General features: G+C 35.3%; 1 protein-coding gene across 3 annotated transcripts in view; it reads left to right on the forward strand.

Moving 5' to 3' along the window:
• The window catches only part of LRRC6 (leucine rich repeat containing 6), a 34,024-nt gene that overhangs the window by 2,559 nt on the left and 10,317 nt on the right, over positions 1 to 21,148 (forward strand). The window contains exons 2-12 of one of the 3 annotated variants that reach the window (XM_027645688.1): positions 1,231 to 1,398; positions 3,590 to 3,615; positions 3,664 to 3,721; positions 4,306 to 4,383; positions 6,202 to 6,374; positions 7,066 to 7,265; positions 8,377 to 8,565; positions 11,264 to 11,341; positions 13,814 to 13,879; positions 15,505 to 15,574; positions 16,399 to 16,494. In XM_027645688.1, coding sequence (XP_027501489.1) covers positions 1,231 to 1,398; positions 3,590 to 3,615; positions 3,664 to 3,721; positions 4,306 to 4,383; positions 6,202 to 6,374; positions 7,066 to 7,265; positions 8,377 to 8,565; positions 11,264 to 11,341; positions 13,814 to 13,879; positions 15,505 to 15,574; positions 16,399 to 16,494 — 1,202 coding nt within the window. Of the gene's footprint in view, positions 1 to 1,230; positions 1,399 to 3,589; positions 3,722 to 4,305; positions 4,384 to 6,201; positions 6,375 to 7,065; positions 7,266 to 8,376; positions 8,566 to 11,263; positions 11,342 to 13,813; positions 13,880 to 15,504; positions 15,575 to 16,398; positions 16,495 to 21,148 lie in introns of all 3 variants that reach the window. The other 2 variants (XM_027645687.1, XM_027645689.1) reach the window with 2 other exon arrangements.

Below are 21,148 nucleotides of genomic sequence, written 5' to 3' on the forward strand. Positions count from 1 at the left end.
TACAGGAGCTGCACAGACACATGTGAGTTTGGGCTGTATTGGTGCATGGTTTTCCCAGCCTGGAGCAGACCTGTCTGTGTGAAAGTGTGCAGCCATTCCAGGACCACTATACAGCTGGATAATGTCTCAAACCCTTCCTGAGATAAAGAAGTGAAAGAATACTTTTAATTAATGCGTGATAGGAACAGTTTGTTTTCACAGATCTCTCTGTAATTTTTACTTATTTTTCTTGAGTCTTTTTTAAAGGATTATTTTTTTTTTGGGGGGGGGAAAGGAGGGAGTTTGTTTTCAGGGTTTTTTGTGGGGTTTTTTGTGGGTCTTTTGGCATTAGCAATCCTGAAAATACCTATGCTAATTTAATAAACCACTAGTTTTTTCATCAGTGCTTCACTCCTTGTCAAGGAGAAGAAAACACCAGCATTTTTTGGTGCAGTGGACTGGAAACAAAGTACTAACATCTAGCTCAAGAGTGAGCATTGGTTCTCACAGAATTTCTTTACCTTTATTATCCAGAGCCTTTCCACTTTTTGCAAGATTGCCTGGCATTAAATATTACTGCAGGATAACTCTGAACTCAGGTCTCTGGTGTTTTTCAGCCACTGAAATTCCTTTACTGGCTTCTAATGAGCTGGTGGTGCCTAAGAAATGTCCAGGTACACATTTCATTCTAACAAACATTTATAAGCATGAGTTAGTTATGGCTTTGCCATAAAAAATATCTGCCTACTTTCAACATTTATCCTGCTTATTTCTGTGCACACTGTACTGAAGAATATGATGACACACTGTAGTTAGTTTCCTTCCCTCCCACCCCCCCACTGCTCTCTGTGATGTGAACATCTGGCATCTGGAAATAAAACAGCATAAAACACTCCATTTCTTGTCTATATGAATCAATCTGCAACCCAAGCTATGCAGAAAATAATGGCTGCTGGATTAATTTCTGCAAGGGTTGTATCACACTTATGGAACACTCAGCAGTTTTCATTTGGATTTTTCCAAATGTTACAGGTGACATGGGTGTGTTTCACAAAAGGTGTTTACTGTGGTAGAGTGGCTCGAGGTTACTTGGTACTCGATATCTTTTCTTGCAGATTTTATTTTTGTTGGCATTACTACTGGGCTATTTGATGTGGTGGAAAAAAGTATTTTAATGAATTTATAAGTTGTTTATAAGTCAGATGGCAGAAAAGGACTAAGGGGAAATATGACATCTAATGTTTCTTTCAGTCACTGAAGATCTTGTTAGAAGACGTGCAGAACATAACAACTGTGAAATCTTTTCACTGGAAGAAATCTCTTTACATCAGCAGGAAATAGAAAAACTAGAGTATCTTGACAAATGGTGTCGAGATTTAAAAATTCTCTATCTTCAGAATAATCTCATTCCAAAAATTGGTAAGTGTTTTCTGGATATGTTTATTTTAAAATGGATTTACATGCATAATTTTGAAATCAGGAAAAAAAAAAGTACTTTAAGGGAATGTACAGTGAGTAACTACAGAGAGGTTCCTTGTGGATCTGCTCCTACAAGAGTTCCTTTCCTGATTTCTTTATTAAATTTCTAAGAAGCTCAGAAATTTACAAGAGAAATTTTAAATGGAAAAGATACTACTGGAATACGGATACTCACGAGAATATGAGTGTGGAACACCTTTTATTGATTAAAATCTAAAAAATCAAGATATTATTAAATATCCTGTATTTCTGGCGAACAAAGAGTTTAGCCATGTACTATGGTGTTGTAGGATTAGCTCTCTTCAGGCTCATTTTTAAATGAAGTGTTTATGCAAATGGTATTTTTTTGTTGACATTGAAATAATTTTCATTAGAATAAAATACTTGCTTTTATGCATAAACCAAACTTTTTACAACACAGTCTCAGTGGTCTTCCTGCACCACAGGAGAGGATATAATTTCATATGGTCTGCATTTTTTGGCATTGGTTCATGTATTTCATTGGCATTCTGTTGAAAGATGCAACATCAAGCCTATGGCTAGAAAAGCTTAGACTCTACAGATAGTGCATAGATGAGTACTGAAAAGTTGGAAGTGTTCATGAATTATATTAGCATATCTCTTTGGAGTTCCTTAAAGGGAAGAAATTAAATACTGAAGTTTTAAAATGAAATTCTGCGCTCAGAACTTGTAGGCAAGTTAAGTTCTCTGGAGTGGCTCATCATGAAACTGCACTGCTAACATCTGCATTTCTTAGAGAGAAGGAATCTTCTCCCAGAGAGAATAAGTTTTTTGAAACTACTTTATGATGCTTTGCCCCGTCAAAAATAGGACTAGAACTGAAGTTGGTTTTCTCTCTGTTACTGTGTCCTTAACAAGTTTTCATCTTGTGGATTTTCTGTCAACACTCAGGCCTCCTTTAGGTTAGTACAGGATATCATATTCAGATAGTTGCTTTTTGGACACAAAGTTTTCTCAGCAATTTCATTTTTGAGGCATGCAGTTTTTATCTTGGCATAATGTAACTGTAGGAGTTGGAAAAGTGTGCAACTTAGTGAATCATATATTCTTGTATAATGTAATGGCTTTCCAAGATAATACATTAGTAACTAGTGGGATAAAAATCCAAAACAAACACACACGAAGACTCACCATCCCTGCACTATAGTGAGTGACCAAAAGCATTGCCAACAGTGGTTATGTGGCAAAGTATTGAATTTGAGAAGTAATTCTTCCAGTGGATACCAACATGTCCTTGCAGAGGGCACAGCACTTCCAAGCATGCTTCTGAATATCATCCTGGAATGGTTTATATTGACTCTGTTGGGATGTGTCCTTTCTCTTCTTAAACAAAACCTTTCTGCAGGCCTCAAGATCAGACTTGCCTACTGAGCACGGTTGTCAGGCACCCACTGTATGGATGTGTCCTGATTCTCTTCTATAAATGGAAAAAACCCCAAGATATCACTGGCTTCAACACTCAACTCTCTCACGTCTTCGTGTGTACAGGCACTGCCATTACAGAAATATTGTAAGAAAAACATCCAACCTAAGCTGCACAAGTTCTTGCTGAGAAATTAATTTCATCATTTTTTTGTGAATTATGAAGAAAATACCTCTCCAAGGTCTTAGTACTAAGTGGTAGGATTCATGTCACCAGATTTGTAGACATCTTTGTCTACAAATTACAATATCTTCCCTTTATAACCAGTCATGAAGAAAAGGCATATTTTTGTGCATGATTTGATTCACTAGTTTTAGACAGCCAATTTAAGGTAAGATGAACTGCACCTTGAACAGCTTAGTTCTCTGTAATCATTGAAGAAGAGCCTGAACAACTAACTCAGCTGCAGACGTGATCTGTGGTTGTCAGATGAAGCTCCCTCTGCTTGAATTACTTTGTTTGCCCCAGCAGGCACAGTTTGTACAGCAGCTATTCAGTGCAGCTTGTGAGTTAGAATTTGAGGTAAACTTGATGACTTCTTTGGACAGGTTTTCCAGTCAGATCTTTGAAACGTGGTGATTGGGAAGAAATTGGTAGCTATGACACGAGTTACCTGCTGTATCTTGTCTCAGATTTAAGTCTCTGACCTGTGGGTCATCTATCTCAAGTGGTCTTTGCATTTTTCAGACATTTTTGGGAGTGATGAAGATTGTTGCTACCCTATTCCCTCTTTACCCCTTTTCAGTATTCCAAAGAGGAAATGTTCCCCACTCACTGTGAACCTGCTAATTCCAATAGGTCATGGTGAAAATAATACAGGTTAGACTCCAAGATCAGGGAATGTGTGTATGTGTGTCTTTGTTTTGTTCATACTGAACTCACAGAAATCCTTATGTGTAAAATTTTTAAAAAGGGGGAAGAGAAAGTTTCTTGTACTAAACCTGCAGATTAAAGATGTCAAAAATTTACAGATAAACTAAAAAAGCCAATATTTTCTGTATAAGTAAGTGTAAAACTTTAATTTTATAAAGCTTGTCCAAGTATGGTCTGATCCTTTCTGAGTTTCACAACAGGTGCTTTTTGCATTTGTCATGCTCTTACCATGCTTTTTGGCCAGTCCTCTTGCATTAGATATTTGTCTTATGGATTTGTGCTAAAAATGTGTGTATAAGATTCCTTATTTCTTTTTCCTTTTTTTATTTTAATTTGTGTTTTAGGAGAACTTTTTTGTTTTGCCCTTTAATTAATAGTAAAATATTGATGCCTGGTAATGTGATGTGTGTTCTGATTTGTCCTTCCTGTTTTCTGCTTTATTTTTTTCTTTGAAGTAAAGTGAACAGGTAAAATGATAATGCCCTTTCCAGTGCAGAGAACTGAAATAATGGATCTGTGTTGTGTTACAGAAAATGTGAGCAAACTAAAGAAGCTGGAATATTTAAATGTAGCTTTGAACAACATTGAAAGAATTGAAAATCTGGAAGGTCAGTTTTTAAACAAACCATTTTGCCTTTTCATATTAGAACACTTAAACTGTGACTTAGTGTGAAAGAGGGTAGAAGCCATTAAGCAGATTCACCAGTGAAGGTATTTTCTTGATACTGAGTGGTTTTGTACGCAGGGTTTCAATAAATGCTGCTTTGTAGCCAAGTGCTTCCTAGTGCTGAAGTTTTCTCATTGAACTTTCTTAAAATTAAACACTGAACGTTTTAAAATGTCTCTTTGTAATGTTTCAACAATCATCTTCAGTTCAGCAGTCAAATGCAACACACAGGAAGGTTCTGCTGTGAGCACAGGTTGCATTGAGGGTGTGGGGTATTTTTAAAGAGGTTTTCAGATGATTTTTTTCTCTCTCATTGCATGAAGTCCTGTCTGTTTTATCTGTGTTTAATCCTTTATCCTATCACTTTTGCACATTTCATGTGCAAAGGCATTTTCCAAGACTATAATCTAACACTTAGAGCCACCCATAAACACATTCCATATTACTTGAATAATTTATGACTTGATTGTTTTCTGTTTCTTGATTCTGATTAGACCAGTTGCTGACTCTTTAAGATATCCACCTTGAAAAAGGAACAGTAAAAGAAAAAAAAAGCTGGTTTTTTTTTGGTTGGTTGGTTGGTTGTTTTTTGGGGGGTTTTTGGTTGGTTGGTTGGTTTGGTTTGGTTCATTTTGTGGTTAGTTTGTTTTGTTTGTGTTTTGAAGTCTGCGAGCTGATTCAAGAGGATGGCTTAAATAAGCAAATAGTCTAAATACAAATTTGTAAAAGTTGAAGAAATAGGTAGTACATCATATATTTGGCAATTTATTGAGAAACTTGCGTTTGCTTTCATGCCACTAAATTTTAAATTCATCTATCAGGCTGCATTATTTCTTTACTGTGATTTGTTATTTACTTAGAAGTTAGAAGCTTTGGGAATGACCCTTGCATAAATTTGGGTTATAATCCCCTAATGAATTGTTTTGCATTGTTACTTTCCTTCAGCTCCACTGTGAATAAAATTTACCAAATAGACCAGCAAAGGAAAAGAAGTGTTTACAGTGATGAGCATCAAAGCTGAGCTTGCTCTTACCTGAACGTTTTTACTCTTAGAGTCAAGGTTTCATGGACAGATTATGATAAAAGGAGAGGCTGATAAATTTTGGATCGAGATTTTCCAGAACATTTTGTTACCTAATTTAGAGTTTCTGTTTATAATTGTTTTAGTTAACATTTTCTCACCAGTATTTGCAATTTAACCAGTGATAAAATGTTTAAAATTATAGCTGAGTCCATAGAGTAGAACCTATGGAAGACCTCTCCTTAACTTGGAGTGAATGTTTAGAAAACCTTGACTTTTCACTTTAATAATATTACCAAAGATTAACCATATACAAAAATGAAACCCCTCATTGATCCTGCTGTCTTGAAGCACTTAGGCAGTGTTTTACCAACATGATTAAGACTCAGTTGAGGAGGGTTATCAAGGCAATCAGACTGTTAAAAGCGAAGTCCAGCTTTTCTAGAAATGAAACATTTAATATCTCATCTATAAATGATCACAAAGTTTTGATACTGATAAAACCAATAATGTTTTGGTATTTTTTATTTTACTGAGTTTGTTTCCTTCCTATAAATATTGTGAGTCACTCTTTTCACTCAGAGTCTCAGAAAAGATGTATTCTGATAGAATAAAAATAGTTTACAGAACACAAATGGAGACAGTTTTATATCCAGATGTGTGCATGTGTGTGTCTTTGTATGTCATGTGTACATTTATGTTATGGACAAACTGAATTTAGATTTTTCCAAAATTTAGGCTGTGAAGAACTGAAGAAACTTGACCTGACAGCAAATTTCATTGGTGAACTCTCCAGTATTGAATCCCTAAAACATAACATACATCTGAAGGAACTGTTTCTAGCGGGTAACCCATGCACTGAATTTGAAGGCTATAGACAATTTGTAGTGGCAACACTTCATCAATTAAAAGTAAGATTTAAAAAATTAAATCCAAATAAAAAAAGAGCACTGTCAACTGAACCTACTAATCCTAAACAAAATAAATACCTGTTCTGGGAAAACCAGTAGCATTATTTTACTGTCCACAGGAAATTAAATGATATTCTGATTAATAAGTGACTGCAGTAAATTAATTCTAATAATTGGTTCTGTTTTGATGGAACCATATGCATTTGTTAACTTTTCTGTCTTTCTTATTTGAGATCCCTAAAGTTTTGAAGAAATAAATGTTTGTTCTGGCTTTTTTTTTCTCATTTGTTTTATATACGCAGTGGATTTTAAATTATTATCATGATTGCAGAAAGTTACCAGGTTGTTGGTACCATACCAACAGTATGTTCTAAACCTGCAATGCAAGGCAGTAGAAAGGCACAAGTTGGTGTAAAAATGTGCTATGTTGCATTGGCTGTAAATAGCTACTTTGAGACTGAGGTTCTGTGCAATGGCCAAAACCACCACAAACCATTTTCACATCTGAATAGACAGTTATTGTTAATTCTTTTTAATAGATTATAACATAGTTCTATGGAGGTTTGAAAGGTACATTTCTAATTGTATACAGAATTTTCAAAATTAACCTACAGTTTAATAGATTTATTGATTTGAATATGCTTATAATTTCTCACATATCTATATTGATTTTTTTTTCCGCTTTGGGAAGTATTTGGATAGTAAAGAAATAGAACGTTCAGAGAGGATTAAAGCACTTCAAAACTATCCAGAAGTAAAACAGAAAATCAGAGAACAGGAACAAGTTTACCTTCTCAAAAGGGCCAGAGAAAAGGAAGAGGCTCAAAGAAGGATGCAAGAAAGAAAGGACAAGAAACAAAAACAAATGGAATCTAAGCTTGGATTTGACAGGTAACAGTAAGCAACAATAGTATGTGAATAAATATTCTTTGCTTTCTTAATTAAGAAGTTTGGTTTTCTTCATTGAAGAGTTTATATTATTTCACATAAATATTTTTGTTCATCTTTATTGTTGATTCAAGCAGAATTATTTCTCCTTGTGCATGTTATCTCTAATGAAAAATATAACTAATTACAAACACAGTTTGTTATTGGCCTGCAGACAGTGCAATAGAATTTTTGTCCCAAAACTCCAAGCTAAGTTGTCTGGATGCCAAAATAGTGTAATTGATTGCTTCTTTCAGGAGAACAGCTGGAAATTGTTATTTAAGGTAATGCAGAGGTTCCAGAGAAAGCATCTGTTCACCTATAACTGCTTTTGCTTTAGCATTATTAGGTCTGAAGACTGAAATGGAATGTAGCAGGTCTTTGGAGATGTAAAAGGCTTTGCAGTGTTGATTTTCATCCTTCTTCCACTTCATATCACTGATAGTCCCTAGACAGCAGCAGGATTTTTATCTGGGGTCATCTTACACTGCATTTGCCATCCATCTTATTTTTAATCCAAAAGAGACTAAGTTCCATGGAGCTACCTGCAGAACTTTGTACTCATAGATCACAGATCTATCATAAATTTAGTTTTCTCCCTCTGTTAGTAGAGAATTAGAGAGGCTTAGAGCTAGAAGAAAAAAATTACTCAGTGTTAAGATGGCACTTGAGGAGATGCTTATTGCTACCTTATAAGTTTCTAATCTGCTGCTGCCTGATATTGGGAATACTTAAACATCACATGGACTGAAAGTTTTCTCTCACCTGAAAGTTGTGAGGGTATCTGAAAATTCTGCCTCTGAAATTGAACCTGTTGAACTCTCTGTCAGGGTTTTCAGAGGATTAGGCATAGCCATACTATCACTTCTTAGACAAGTCAATGAAAAACATTATGTCAAAATGTGTTTTGTTGGTTGGCAGAAAAAGCAGAGCAGATATATAAGATATTGTTCTTGGTAGGAATTATACAGTTGTTATTAGCGGGTTGAAAAAAATATTACTGCAATTATTCGTTAGCAAGAACTGTTACTCTTCCTTCATTTCATTGGGATAATATTCCAGTGTTCTTGTGTAGCACCAATTCCCTACAGGAGAAAGAAAACCATCAAGCAGAAGGAGATGGAGAGCAGGAAACATGCAGAACAGTTGAAGATGATGAAGAAGACAGAAGATTTTGGGAGGAGCCTACACCATATACTCCAGAATCTAGATTAGAAACTCACAGATACATTGAAGAAAAGCGGAGAGCTAAAGACAATATAAGGTGCTTTTTTGTTTTAATATATTCTATGAATTGAAGAAAGAGACATTTTCTAAGATGCAGAGGACAGGTGGGTGACTGCCTGACATTAAATATTACTGAGAACTGGCAGCTTAAATCCCTGTTGCCTGTGAAAATAGGCTTATAAAAATATAAATTAAATATTCATATTGTTCATTTTACTTTGTTTCATTTTCTGAACTTCATTTATGGTACTCTTTATTTTTCCTCAAATAGGGTTTTTAAATGTAATTTCTCTTTTCAACTCCATTTTATGGAGTTTAGAAGTTTCACTTTTCTGTCAGCTAACTCATATGTTTTGTGTAGTTCTACATTTAATATTCTGCTAAAAGCATTCATGCAGATTGCATTATATAAATGCCATAAGGCCATGCTACAAAATTTTTGCACAAGTGGCATTTCAGGAACCTTTTCTGTGTAACTGAGAATTTTTTTCACATACTTTATAAAAGATATTTGTCACAAGTAGTAGGATTCTTCATGTTATCTGGGCTACTTGGCATGGTGAATCTGAAGAAGTCTGGCCCCTGAAAAGCCTTCAAAACTTTCTAAAGTTGTCACTGGTTTTGCTGAACATGGAAAATTCATGCAGATACTAGCAAAAAGCCACAGTATTTTACTGCTACTGGCTTATCAGTTCCACAAACATTGTAAGCAATGTCTTTTTTTTTTTTTTTTACTTATATAACATAATTTGTACCAGAGATTTTTTTAGGTGTTCTTTTTAAGGGCATGCTTTTTGGAAGTTTTATCAAGCCTAAGTGTTGAAAAAGTCAGTCTTAGGGAACTCTCCGAGAAATCTGGAAGTGTGCATAACTTGTTGCTATTATTAATTCAAGGTCTAACGCTTTCCTGGAAGAACTACTGTGAATCCAGATCCTACCCAGTTAGAATTTTGCTATGTTTGGAAGTGCCTTGTTCTACTCAAAAGCAAATGTGTTCCAAATGCTTCCCTGTAAGGATTCAAGGAGAGTCCAAATAGTGTTATATTAAAGATAGAATATTTATTTTGGGGATTTTTCTAAATTCTGAGAGCATTTGAAGGAGTTAAATATCCTTTTGGGGTTTGTTTTGGTTTAGTGTTGATGTTTGTGTTAGGTAGCATGAGAAAGGTTAGAACAGAAAAGTGGCCCTGACAACTTGAAATCCTCTGGTAGACAGAGGCTGAAATACAACTTCAATATAAGTTACTCAGTATAAAAGGATGTGTATTTTAGTATAAAATTGACATGAACATATCTTTTGAGCAGGGTGGTGGTTCGTTCACTTTTATTTCAAGTCAAGAGTTGAAATTCAGGTATAGAAACTGTTAGCCCACAAATCCCACATGAGAACTCTGATTTATATTATAGAATAGTATTTAACACATGGATAACTGTGAATCTTTCTTAAACAGAAATTGGTTTTATATAGTCATTCTAGTAGCTGTACTTGAGTGTTTTTATTTCTTCCTCAAATCCATTGTATTTATAGACCAAATCTATTTTTATGTTTTTCCCCCAAGAGGTTCTAAATCTTAAGTATACTTTATATCCCTCATTAGTGATTTACATTTAATATTCTCTTAACCTTGGACTTATAGTAAGAAATTGGTTCAGGAGCAAAAGAACCGAATGCATTGCTGTTGAGTTTTTTTCAGAAATATTTTCTTTTTAATATGCTGGCTGAAGTAACCATACCTACTATATTGACCGGCTGAAGAGTAGATTAATACAACATGACAATTGCAGTGCTGTATTTTTAACAGCCATATTTTTACCTACATGCAAGCAAGGTTTTTCTTTTTCATGTTATAAGATTCCTTACTCTTCCTTTCCTTGCTAAACATTTAAACAGGAAAATACCAGTACTACAAGTCTTAATGATCTTACTGTGATCTGCTTTGTTTGGGCAGATAAATTTAAGGTAGCTTATTTATTGCACTGATTGAAAGTCAGCCATACTTTGATTGCTGATAGCTGGAAATGGATGGTGAATATTAATAAGTACATCATCAATACATCAGGAATATGTATTGTATTTTTTCAAGGAAGAGCACAGCAAAAAATGTAATAAATACATCAACAAATAATGTATATGTCTGCACTTGGGCCCTACTGTATCATATTTGGTGCTGCTTGTAATCTTTTGACCATTAAAATTCTTTTTACTAGTGCAGAAGTGACTGAGAGACTGATGCTGTTTGGAGATAGGCCAAGCATTTGTTCAGTAGTAGTAATTAAGTGAGCATAAATAGAATGTCTTTAGACTTACTTAAACATACATCAAACCAGTTAGCAGCAACAACACTTCATGATTAGTTTGACCATTCATAACTAGAATTTTCAGATGTTTAAGCAAGCCACTGTTTTCTTATGGTATGCCAGATAATTTGATATATTACTGTTTGATAGTGGATACTGTGACATGCAAAAGAAGTTTGTGATGTGATATGTGTGATGTGATATTACAAAGCATTTACTCATCCTTAGCCGATGTTTTTAATGTGCAGTTGGAAATATGATATAATCTGTTTTGTTCCTGAAATAAGTTATAGCCTGAACATCAAATACCAGATAATTCTTACTTCAAATACCAGATAATTCTTACTTCTTACATGCTCTTTTTTTTGCTATTAAACATAATAATAGCAAAATTTTAACCGTTAACCATAAACCATTTTTGTTTCTGTTTTGTTAAGGGAATCAAAAAAGAGTGAGAAGCCTCCTTGGACATTGGTCACTGCAGAAGGAAAAGTTCTGAATGTGAATGTGCCTAAGTATGTAAGGTTAAAAGGTTAAACAGTCTAATCTCTCTATAGCTGATTTGGGAAACTAGTTCAAGATGTGTGACAATACAAAAGTAAGAAAGATGAGAACTTCTTGTTGGAGTATTATGTTCCTTTGGGGAAAACTGTCTTCTAAATTTGTACTCTGATGCTGGAAATAGAATCAGTTTTCAGTGAGTAAAGTGTCGAAGATTGCTTAATTTAACATCTTAGTCTTAAATGATTAAACAACTTGTTTTTCTGTAAAAGATATATTTTAGTCTTTTCCCTTCTATGGTAAGACTCTTTATTAGAGCATCTTGTTAATAGTGGAAAAAGTTTAACTGGTTTGACTATTAAAGGTAAATATGTATGAGAAGCCACTTAAAATGTGGAAAAAAACATCCACGTAATATTTCTGGACAAAATAGTTTTGTCCTCTTATGACAAATGTAAAATTGGCAGAATTGGGAAGGATGTGTTATCAGCTTCTGTGGCATGAGGCCCTTTGACACTGAGTGAAGTCTCAGCCTCTCTTGCACCTGGGTATTCGAGTGTTTTGGAATGAGTTTCCAGGGATATCAGCCACGTGTTGTCATTAGTTTCACTTGAACCAAACCTTCATTTCTAAGGGAAAGGAGGAGACTGAGAGCACAAACGTTCCCTTATAAACAGCTCCCAAAAGAGCCTCCTACAAGAGACTGGCATCAGAAAGTGGCCACTTACCTGTCTGCTGTGCTCTGAAGAAGTTTTTCCATCTTAAGACTTAAATAGCTGCAAAACTAAAGCTGTGAAAACACTTGTCCTGCTTTCCAAATCTTGGAAATTTATAAATCCATGAAATTAAAAGAATTTGAAAACCTACATTATACGTAGTACACAATATTCAGTAAATATATATATATATAAATTTCTAGTCCAGAGAAGACAAACCTAAAATAATTTAAATCTTGTGCTAATAGAAGCAGAGATATGTAGACTAAAGCCCTAGCTGTCTTTTTAGAAAAAATACAGGGTTTACTGTTAGCAGCAGACCTGTTTGTGTCACCCAAGTTTTCTGGATTAGAATTTAGTCTATGGATGTGCCCACGTAAAGCCAGACCAATGAGCATTTTTTGTCATGGCTTCAACAAGAATATCACAGCTCCTCAGTGCAATCTGGCAGTGAATTGGAGAGGCATAAAGAGAGAGATTCGAGTAAACAGATGGTATTTTTCAAAGTTTTTGCTTCAATATGGAAGTCTAATGTCCATAAGAGTGTCCAGGTTTCTCTGCCGTTCTTTTGGAAGGTTAGGAAGAGAAATGGCTGTATGCTACTAAGGACAGACTATTTCTCTTCTTCAGTTCTGATTAAGCTTCCTCCTAGAAAATTTTACAGTTCTGTCCTCTTGTTCACCCTTCATGTGTTAGTGAATTCTCAAAACCAGTAATGCAGTAAGAGAAAGAAGCTGTTTTGTATGCATTGCAGTTTCCCATTAAAAAAGACTCATAAACTACTATTCCATAAACTTTCTTGCAAATTGACTGTATCAGAATATAGGAGAGAAAAGAGTAAAAAGTATATCTGGCAAATATTTTTAATGCTGAAAAAATTTACTCTTTTATCTGTTAACATTTGAGCATCTTTCCGTTATGTGAACCCAATGTATCTAAGTATTTTAATGTCAATTAAATAGTCCAGATAAATTACTTTAAGCAAACACCTCTCATTTTATGCTAATAACTAATTTATAAAATATTCTCATAGGTGATTTTATTCTGGTTTTTTTCTCTACTTTAATACATGAGAAACTTTTGAGCATATGAGCAGAACTTGTAAGTCTAGACTAGATCTCCTTAGATTATAGCAATAGGTGATTTTTTCAATTTATAACTGGTAAGATTTGTTTATAATTTTAAGAACTCAGCCAGCAGATCACAAACATGCAGATAATACAATCTACAGGCTCATTTTCAACAAATGCGAAGCTTATAGAACCAAGGATATTATGCAAATCATGTTTTACTTTGGAAATGCACAGACAGATATCTAGGCAAATTAATTGCTATGAACAGAATTGATCTTTTTTTAACATACAATAATGTTAGAATTGCCAAGTTCTGGGCTTTTCATGCATTTTATATCTGAGTTTTTTCTGTGAAGATGTAACAGAGCAGGCAGGTTTCACCAGCAGATGTCTCTCGTTCTGCATTGACAAAATGAGCTTAATTTTAACTGACCTTCAGCAGTGGGTTTTTTTTCATTTTCTTGTGGAGTGAGTGGGAAGAACAGAAAACAAATGTAAGAATTACTTTGGTTCAAATGCCAGTATTTTTTTCTGTTCATGGGGCAAGTTGCAACCGTTTCTAAAATGATCACATGACATATTGTCTAAATGGTATTTGTATTCATCCGAAAGTGCCAGCAGTTGAAGTGTGCTGTAATGTTTGCTTATTCACTGCAGTTGTATTTATAATGGAAGTGTTTCTTATCATTGTTATTAGGCTTCATTTCTCTTTGAAAGATGATGAAGAAAACAACCAGTTCATCTTGGAACTTGCTGTTTACAGGTCAGATTTCTTTTTTTCCTCTTAATTTTTGCCATTCATGAGATCTAATAGACAGTGTTTCAATTATACTCCTCCCTGTACTGGGGCCTTTTCAAGAGGAAAACAAAAACCAAAGAGGTGATGCAATAAATCTTGAAGCCTGTGCCACAGAAGTGATGCCAAATAAGCTAAAGACCCTTCAGGCTGTTCTGTTACTCCTGAATGAGGACTGTGTCCTTTTGGGAACTGATGTTTTCTGCAGTCCACAGGCAGGTCTCCTCCATGCCTGCCATTTTATACTTATGTAAAATCTTTTCCATTCTTCATTTGCAGATCAGGGTTGTAGGGAGTGGGTTTTTTGCTCATTCTTTGGCCCTAGAAGTGCTCCAGTACAATTCACATCCTTATACTTAAATTCTTCTCCTCTCTGAAAAAGAGTAGGGTAGCCTTGTCCTACTTTCCTTGCTTACTGGAAAGAGTCCATGGCTAATTCTTGAACTATACCAGGGCATTGCCTGGAATAAATTTGGTTGAACCAGGCCAAAGTATCATGAAGAGAACTGATAAATATTTGGTAGTATGTATACTTCTAAGCAGTACAATGACCTTTTCCATTCTTCAGGAAGAGGCTGGAAACCCACAGGTTTATCTACCCATAATAGGAACTTGTTAGAATAAAGCTGGAACTAGTTTTACAGCATGGAAATACTGTTCTTGCCAGGTGTTCTTCCCTTAAAGCTCATTAATTTCCCTCAGAAGAGGCCTGCTCCATGTTTCTGAATTATAAGATACAGGTTTTTTGGAACCTCAGAAAATCTGCTCAGGTGCAATAAATTGTTTGATGTATTACAGAATCATTTAGGTTGAAAAGGACCTCTAAGATCATGGAGTCCAACCTTTGACCCATCATCACCTTGTCAACTAAACCCTGGCACTGAATGCCATGTCCAGACATTTCTTGAACACCTCCAGGGATGGTGACTGCACCACCTCCGTGGCAGTGCATATCGTAATGTTCTGTGCTCACTTGTAAGAAATGCAGACTAAAAAATCTGAAAAATTCACCTGAGAAGTAATGTTATTAAAGAAGGGAAATGGGGAATACATACTTGTACATTCACATGACTCGCATCAGGTGTCACATGATGAAGAGCAGATGTTAAAGTGGAGTTTTTACAGGTCATAAATTTTGTTTGACAGTACTGAAATTTAAAAGTATTGTGTTTTCTGGGAACATAAAGTATTTCTGTTCATTATTTTCCAGCAAATTCTATGCAAAAAAGAGAAGTCCTACTATAAATTTACTAATAAAGCCTTCAGAAAGAAAAGTAGGAAAACAGTTTTGCAATTTTAAGTAGAACATAGATTAATTTTCTTATTAATGTAAAGCACTAATAGATGAAAAACCTTTTTGTTCTCCACAAAGGTTTTGAATTCTTGCAGTTTTGCAATAGCTAATGGGATGGACTTCACAGAATTTAGACATTATTTTAATGGACATTCACAAGAAGATTGTGTTTTTCTTTCAAAGACTTTAAATTCTAATAATATAACTTAATAACTGAAATTTAAGTTCATACTTTATAAACAAAAGAGGTATATGTTCTACTATAGATTGATTCATTTATTTGTATTTCATTCTGAAGATATTTAGACACTTCTCTGCTTGATGTCGACGTGCAGCCAACTTACATACGAGTACTGGTGAAGGAAAAGGTTGGTGTTTTCTTACTACATTCATTTCCAACCAGGAGTTAATGTTTACCATAGTTGTTCAGTGGACTTTGGATTGATTTGTATGAGTTCCCAATTGTATCTATGCTGAAAGAATGTTCTTTAAATACCTGCTTTATATTGGACCACATATAAACTGTGGACATCCTAACCAGAAGACTTGCAAAGCCTGCAATTGAAATTTCACTGTCTTTCTCTCCTTCTCTCTTCTTATTCCCCCCACACAGTGTACCATAATTCACTTTAGAAGAGAGCTTCCCAGTTGCCCTAGGCTAGAATTTACCAATTTCACAATCTGGAATTTATAGCTGACAGAAACCAATGGATGTATACTCTTCTGAAAGGGCATTTAAAATGTCATTCCACTTTTCTCTCTTCTCAGTGGTTTTAATTTTGTCATCAGTTTTTTTAAAAATTCAAAGTACTTTCACAGTAAACCAAAATCCCTATTTTTGACTGTACCAACTGAATAAACAAAACTTCAGAATTGCTTTACGTCCAAAATAGACTGGATAATCTTTCTCATTTAATTGCTAATGTAAGTCAAGCATCATTTTATAACCTTCTTTAGAAATGTCACTTCAGGAATGGCAGCAATTCAGGAATATACATCTGACTATACTTATAAGTAAAAGCTGGTTAGCATGCTAATAATTTATTAGGATTATATAAAGTGAGAGGATTTAGACCTATACTGGCCTTAAAATCCAAGGATGTGAGAGTGATGTTTTAACATGTGTTCTGTCCATATCAAAGAAAGAAAAAAAAATTAGCATGATGTACTTCAATCCCATATTTTCTCATAGCCATTTCAGTTTGTCCTCCCTGAGGAAGTGAAGCCAGACAGCAGCTCTGCTAAAAGATCACAAACAACTGGTCATTTGGTTGTCACCATGCCAAAGGTATGTAAAGTAGTCTGAGGAGACATCACATGAAGATCCTTAAATGTTGTTGGGAATATTTCTGAGTTACAGGTAACATCTGGCTTGATAAAGATATACAGGCTAGCCTTTCCCATCGGGGCATATTTTCCAAAAAAGGAACATTGCATAAGGACAATATAATCAGAGAGCCAAAACCTCAGTATTTAAAATCCCTTTAAAGGAACATTATGAAAATCAGTATTAATAGAACTGTTTGTATTTCCTTTATTTTAAACAAACCCAGCTTTTTATGTGCTAAAAGAGACTGCAAAACATGCAGTATTATGCAAATGTGTAAGATATTTTTTTTGAAATAATGAAAATAAGCAATATACTTACTTTCTTTTTCCACTTGTGAAACAATAAAAACAATTCAGTTTTTCAAAATTTGTGTGGCACACATATGTATGAAGGTTACATTGTTGTGCAAATAGAGACACTCCTGTCATGTCTCATGTTTGAAACAAGAGTTGTTTAATTCATTTCTCCTTCATGCTCTCCCTGGTTGGAAAGGATTCACTGAGTAGTTGTACAAAGTGGTGTAGTCATAGAGCAAGAAGGTTGTAGCAATTCAATATTTCAATTGAAACTACTTGGAGCAGAGAGAGAGCTGGAAGTTTTAGGGAGGTAGAGTTCCAGAGATGAGAATGAATTTTGTGATGGGGTCCTGGAAGTTGAGGGAGAGGTTAATCAAGTGTTCTTCTGCTATTATGCCTTGGGAAGGTTGGGCTGCTTTTAAGACCTCTAGGACTACATCATATACTTTCAGTTTTCAGAGTAGGGTAACCCTGCCCAAGGATAGTTACAGTAAAAATTAACCTTTTGGTGTTCTAGCCTTACCCTTCTGGCCTTTAGGAAATTTTTTTGCTGTGTAAGAGCAGAGGTACATGGGGCTACATGTGAGTCTACCAGAATATATCAATTACAGCATTTTCTTCTGAAGGAAAAAGCTATTTAGCTGAAATAGCTTCAGCTGCTGTTTGGGGTCAGTTCTTTCTCTTTGTGCTCTGATTTAATTTTAAGACTATGCAGCTAGTAGTTCTAACTAAAAAGTTATTTTTCATTTTTGGCTTTGTCCATTTGTGGTTCTTACCTTCTATATTTCTTTCCATGCTCCAGTCCCGTACGTCTGTCTGTCCCTGTGAGGAGAGCCTCTTATTAAATCACAAACTATCACTCTAACATCAAGTGTGCAGTTTTACCAAGAGCTTAAAGAATACTGAAAATTGAACTCATTTGATTAAGGTCCATATTCTGTTTTATGTTCAAAATTCACTCGTATGAGTATTTATGCTTTCATAAATTTATTTGAAAATGAGGCCTTGACATTTGCCATTTTGGATAATGTAATTTTCAAATGTATACAAACAGTCTTGTTTACTACTTACTTGTTGTTTGCATATTTAAGTTCTATCAGCTTTCTATCCCATACCCTGCTTTTATTACTCATCCATCTTGCTAGTCTCTTTGTGGATGATCAGTGCCTTAGAAAATGTAAATATTTCAGAGAGTCTTTGGATATATATTCAACTCTGCTGCCTGCCTAGAAAGTCATACCTAAATCAGCAAAATTAATATTATCTCTTTGTACTGTGATTGAGAACTGCCTTTATTCCATTATTAACTTTATATGTAACCTGCCTTAATATTTTAGCTACACCTAAGTTTTTTACCTACCCTGAGAGTCTGGAGTGTGCTTCATCTCAGAGTACCTGTATCTCAGGTGTCTGTAAGACATGGGGAAAGAGAAGTACTATGGAATAACTGGGTCAATGTTCTCAGCTTTGCCTTGGTTTCGTTAAAAACTACTTGAGTAGCTTGGACACAGCAAGAGACACATGATCGGAGTGCCACATGGTCTAATGTCTTTGGATCCAAACACTTGGATCCTGGAAAGCAGCTTTGCAAAAAAGCACTGGGGAGTCTTTGTCACCATGAAATTGAACATGAGTCAGCAATGTCCTCTTCTGTCAAAGACCAGTTGTATCCTGAGCTGCATTAGGAGTGTTGTCAGCAGGCTGAGGGAGGCAATCCTTCCCCTGTGTTTGGCATTGCTGAGGTACACATGGAGAACTGTGTCCAGTGCTGGGCTCCCCAGTGCAAGAGAGACATGGACATGCTGGAGAGAATCCAGCAAAGGGCCATGAAGATGATTAAGGAACTGGAGCACCTCTCCTTGAGGAAAGGCTGAGGGAGCTGGGACTGTTCAGCCTGGAGAAGAGAAGGCTCAAGGGCATCTTATCAATACATGTAAATACCTGAAGGAAGGGTGCAAAGAGGCAGAGCCAGGCTCTTTACAGTGATACCAGTGACAGGACCAGAGACAGTGGGCACAGACTGGAGCAAAAGAGGTTCCCTCTGAACATCAGGAGACAATTTCTTACTGTGAGGGTGACCGAGTGCCTGCACAGGTCACCAGGGGAGGCTGGGAATTCTCTAGCCCTGGAGATACTCCAAAGTCATCTGGACATGGTCCTGGGCAACTGGCTCTAGGTGGCCCTGCTTGACCAGGAGGGTTGGGCAAATTGACATCCACAGGTCCCTGCCAATCTCAACCATTCTGTGATCCTATGAACTTCATGGATTTGCTGACAAAAGATGGATTTGTGTTACTTCACAAACAATTCCATGTAATACCAACCTATTGTTCTTTTTTCTATATTGTAGTCACAGAGTCTGTTCTCTTCCACCAGGACTGAATTACAGTTCTCAGGCTAAATTTTTGGGATACATATACTTTTCAGATGCTTTCTATCCATAAAAATTTTATTGTTGTTATTATTAATAGGATGTAATCTAGGATGCGAGGGATAATGAATAATGACTAACAACTGGAAGACCAATAGGTATTTTTCTTGCAGAATATTATGGCTGATTTTATCAACAATGCTTGAGAATACTAATTTGAGATCACCAACTTAATGTGACTTCCTTTTAGTAAGATAATTGGAAGACCAGAGTTCATGCAAGTTCTTTCAGGCTGTGTCAATAAGACAAGCCTAGTGACTATATTGCACTGCATTTAATATTTTTGTTCCTGATAAAAATTATCAAAATAAAATTATTTGCAACTAGATGAATGGCCTAGCACATTCCTTAGGTAACTGAAATATTAAAAAATGCCACTGACCTAAAAATAGTGTCCTATAACATGCTGCTTGCCATAGTATCCTAAAAATATCTCACTCTTCTCAGTAACAGAACAGAAATCTAACTCAATTCTGAGCGTTTTTCACTTCCTTTAGTGAATTTCTAATCAAGTTACTAAACCTTGCACCATTCATCTTCCAGCCTGTTCATAGTTCTCAAGACTTTAGGAAGAAAAACAAAACCTCTTTCCTTTGCCTCTCCAATGACCTTGCCACACCACAGATGCTGGAGATAGTAAATTCCACATTAATCAGAAGAAAGCAAATAATTTTCACCTTCTTTTCTGGGAACATTTTTTTTAACTGTGCTGTTTATTACACATCAAATCCCACAGAATGGGTGCCTTTCTAAGGCAGTGCCTATCCACATTTTTTTGGAAGGTCATCAAAAGAAACTGAAGGACACAAGGTTCAGTGAAATGATACAGTGACACTTTTAAAGTGTGGTTGTTTGCGCTGTGATAATCATCTGTACAGAGATTTTGCATGACTACATTGTACGTGCTTCACATTCTGGGAAAAATATTTGTGACTTGAAGCTTTTCAAATCTTGAACATCTGTTCCTGGCAGCATCATCTTTGCAGATGATGCAGGAAAATTAAAACCTGAGAGTTTCTTTAAAAGACTTTGACCAAAATTGGCGTATATGATTTTATAAAATGTCATCATGGATTACACCAGTAGCATTTTAATTAATGTCTGAGAAAAAGCATCAAAACCCAATATTACTAGCAAGCAGGTTTAATTTAGGGTTCTGAGACATTCTGTGTCATGTTTTAAAACTTTCCTTTTCTTATTTTTGTGAATCAGAGAGAAAAATTTGAACTTTTGATCACAAATGAATTCTGACAGCTTTTTATTGCCTGGGCCTTCAAAAGAATTTAGAAATGTAAAGATCAGTGAGAGTTAAATTCATTAATTAATCTAAAAATAGAAGCAGTATATATTATGCATGTCAGTGTTATTTGATAGAATTACATTATATAATTCTCACTTATCTAGGTATGGTAAATGCAGTAATATTTCATTACCATCAAAGGCATGTGGAGACATACAGCTGTGGAGCCCTGGAAATCTAATAATCCTTCAGAATAAATGTGTTTCAGTGAAACTCTGTTACTCAATGGAATTCTCGTTGTAGAAGAAGAAAGTACTGGAGGAAAAAAATGTGGACTGAAAATATGAATAAAAATATGGTTTTCACATATTTCTACTGGTTTCTCAAATATACTCCAGATTCTATTTAACACACATATGTCTAGCACTCTCTGATAATGATCTTAAAAATGGTGTTGTTTCTGTTTTCTAATTAATGTAAATATTAGAAATAGTTTCATAGAATAACTTCCAGAAAGCTTCATCATATTAATTTAGTCCATCTTCCTGCATACCACAGGCTTTAAATTTGACACAGTTACCTCTGTACTGAGCCCAAAGTCTTACCTTTGGCCACAATTGAAGCTATGGCAGTTCTGTTTTTCAG

The sequence above is a fragment of the Corapipo altera genome, unplaced genomic scaffold, assembly GCF_003945725.1.
Source record: "Corapipo altera isolate COAL_440 unplaced genomic scaffold, ASM394572v1 51, whole genome shotgun sequence".
NCBI lineage: Eukaryota > Metazoa > Chordata > Aves > Passeriformes > Pipridae > Corapipo > Corapipo altera.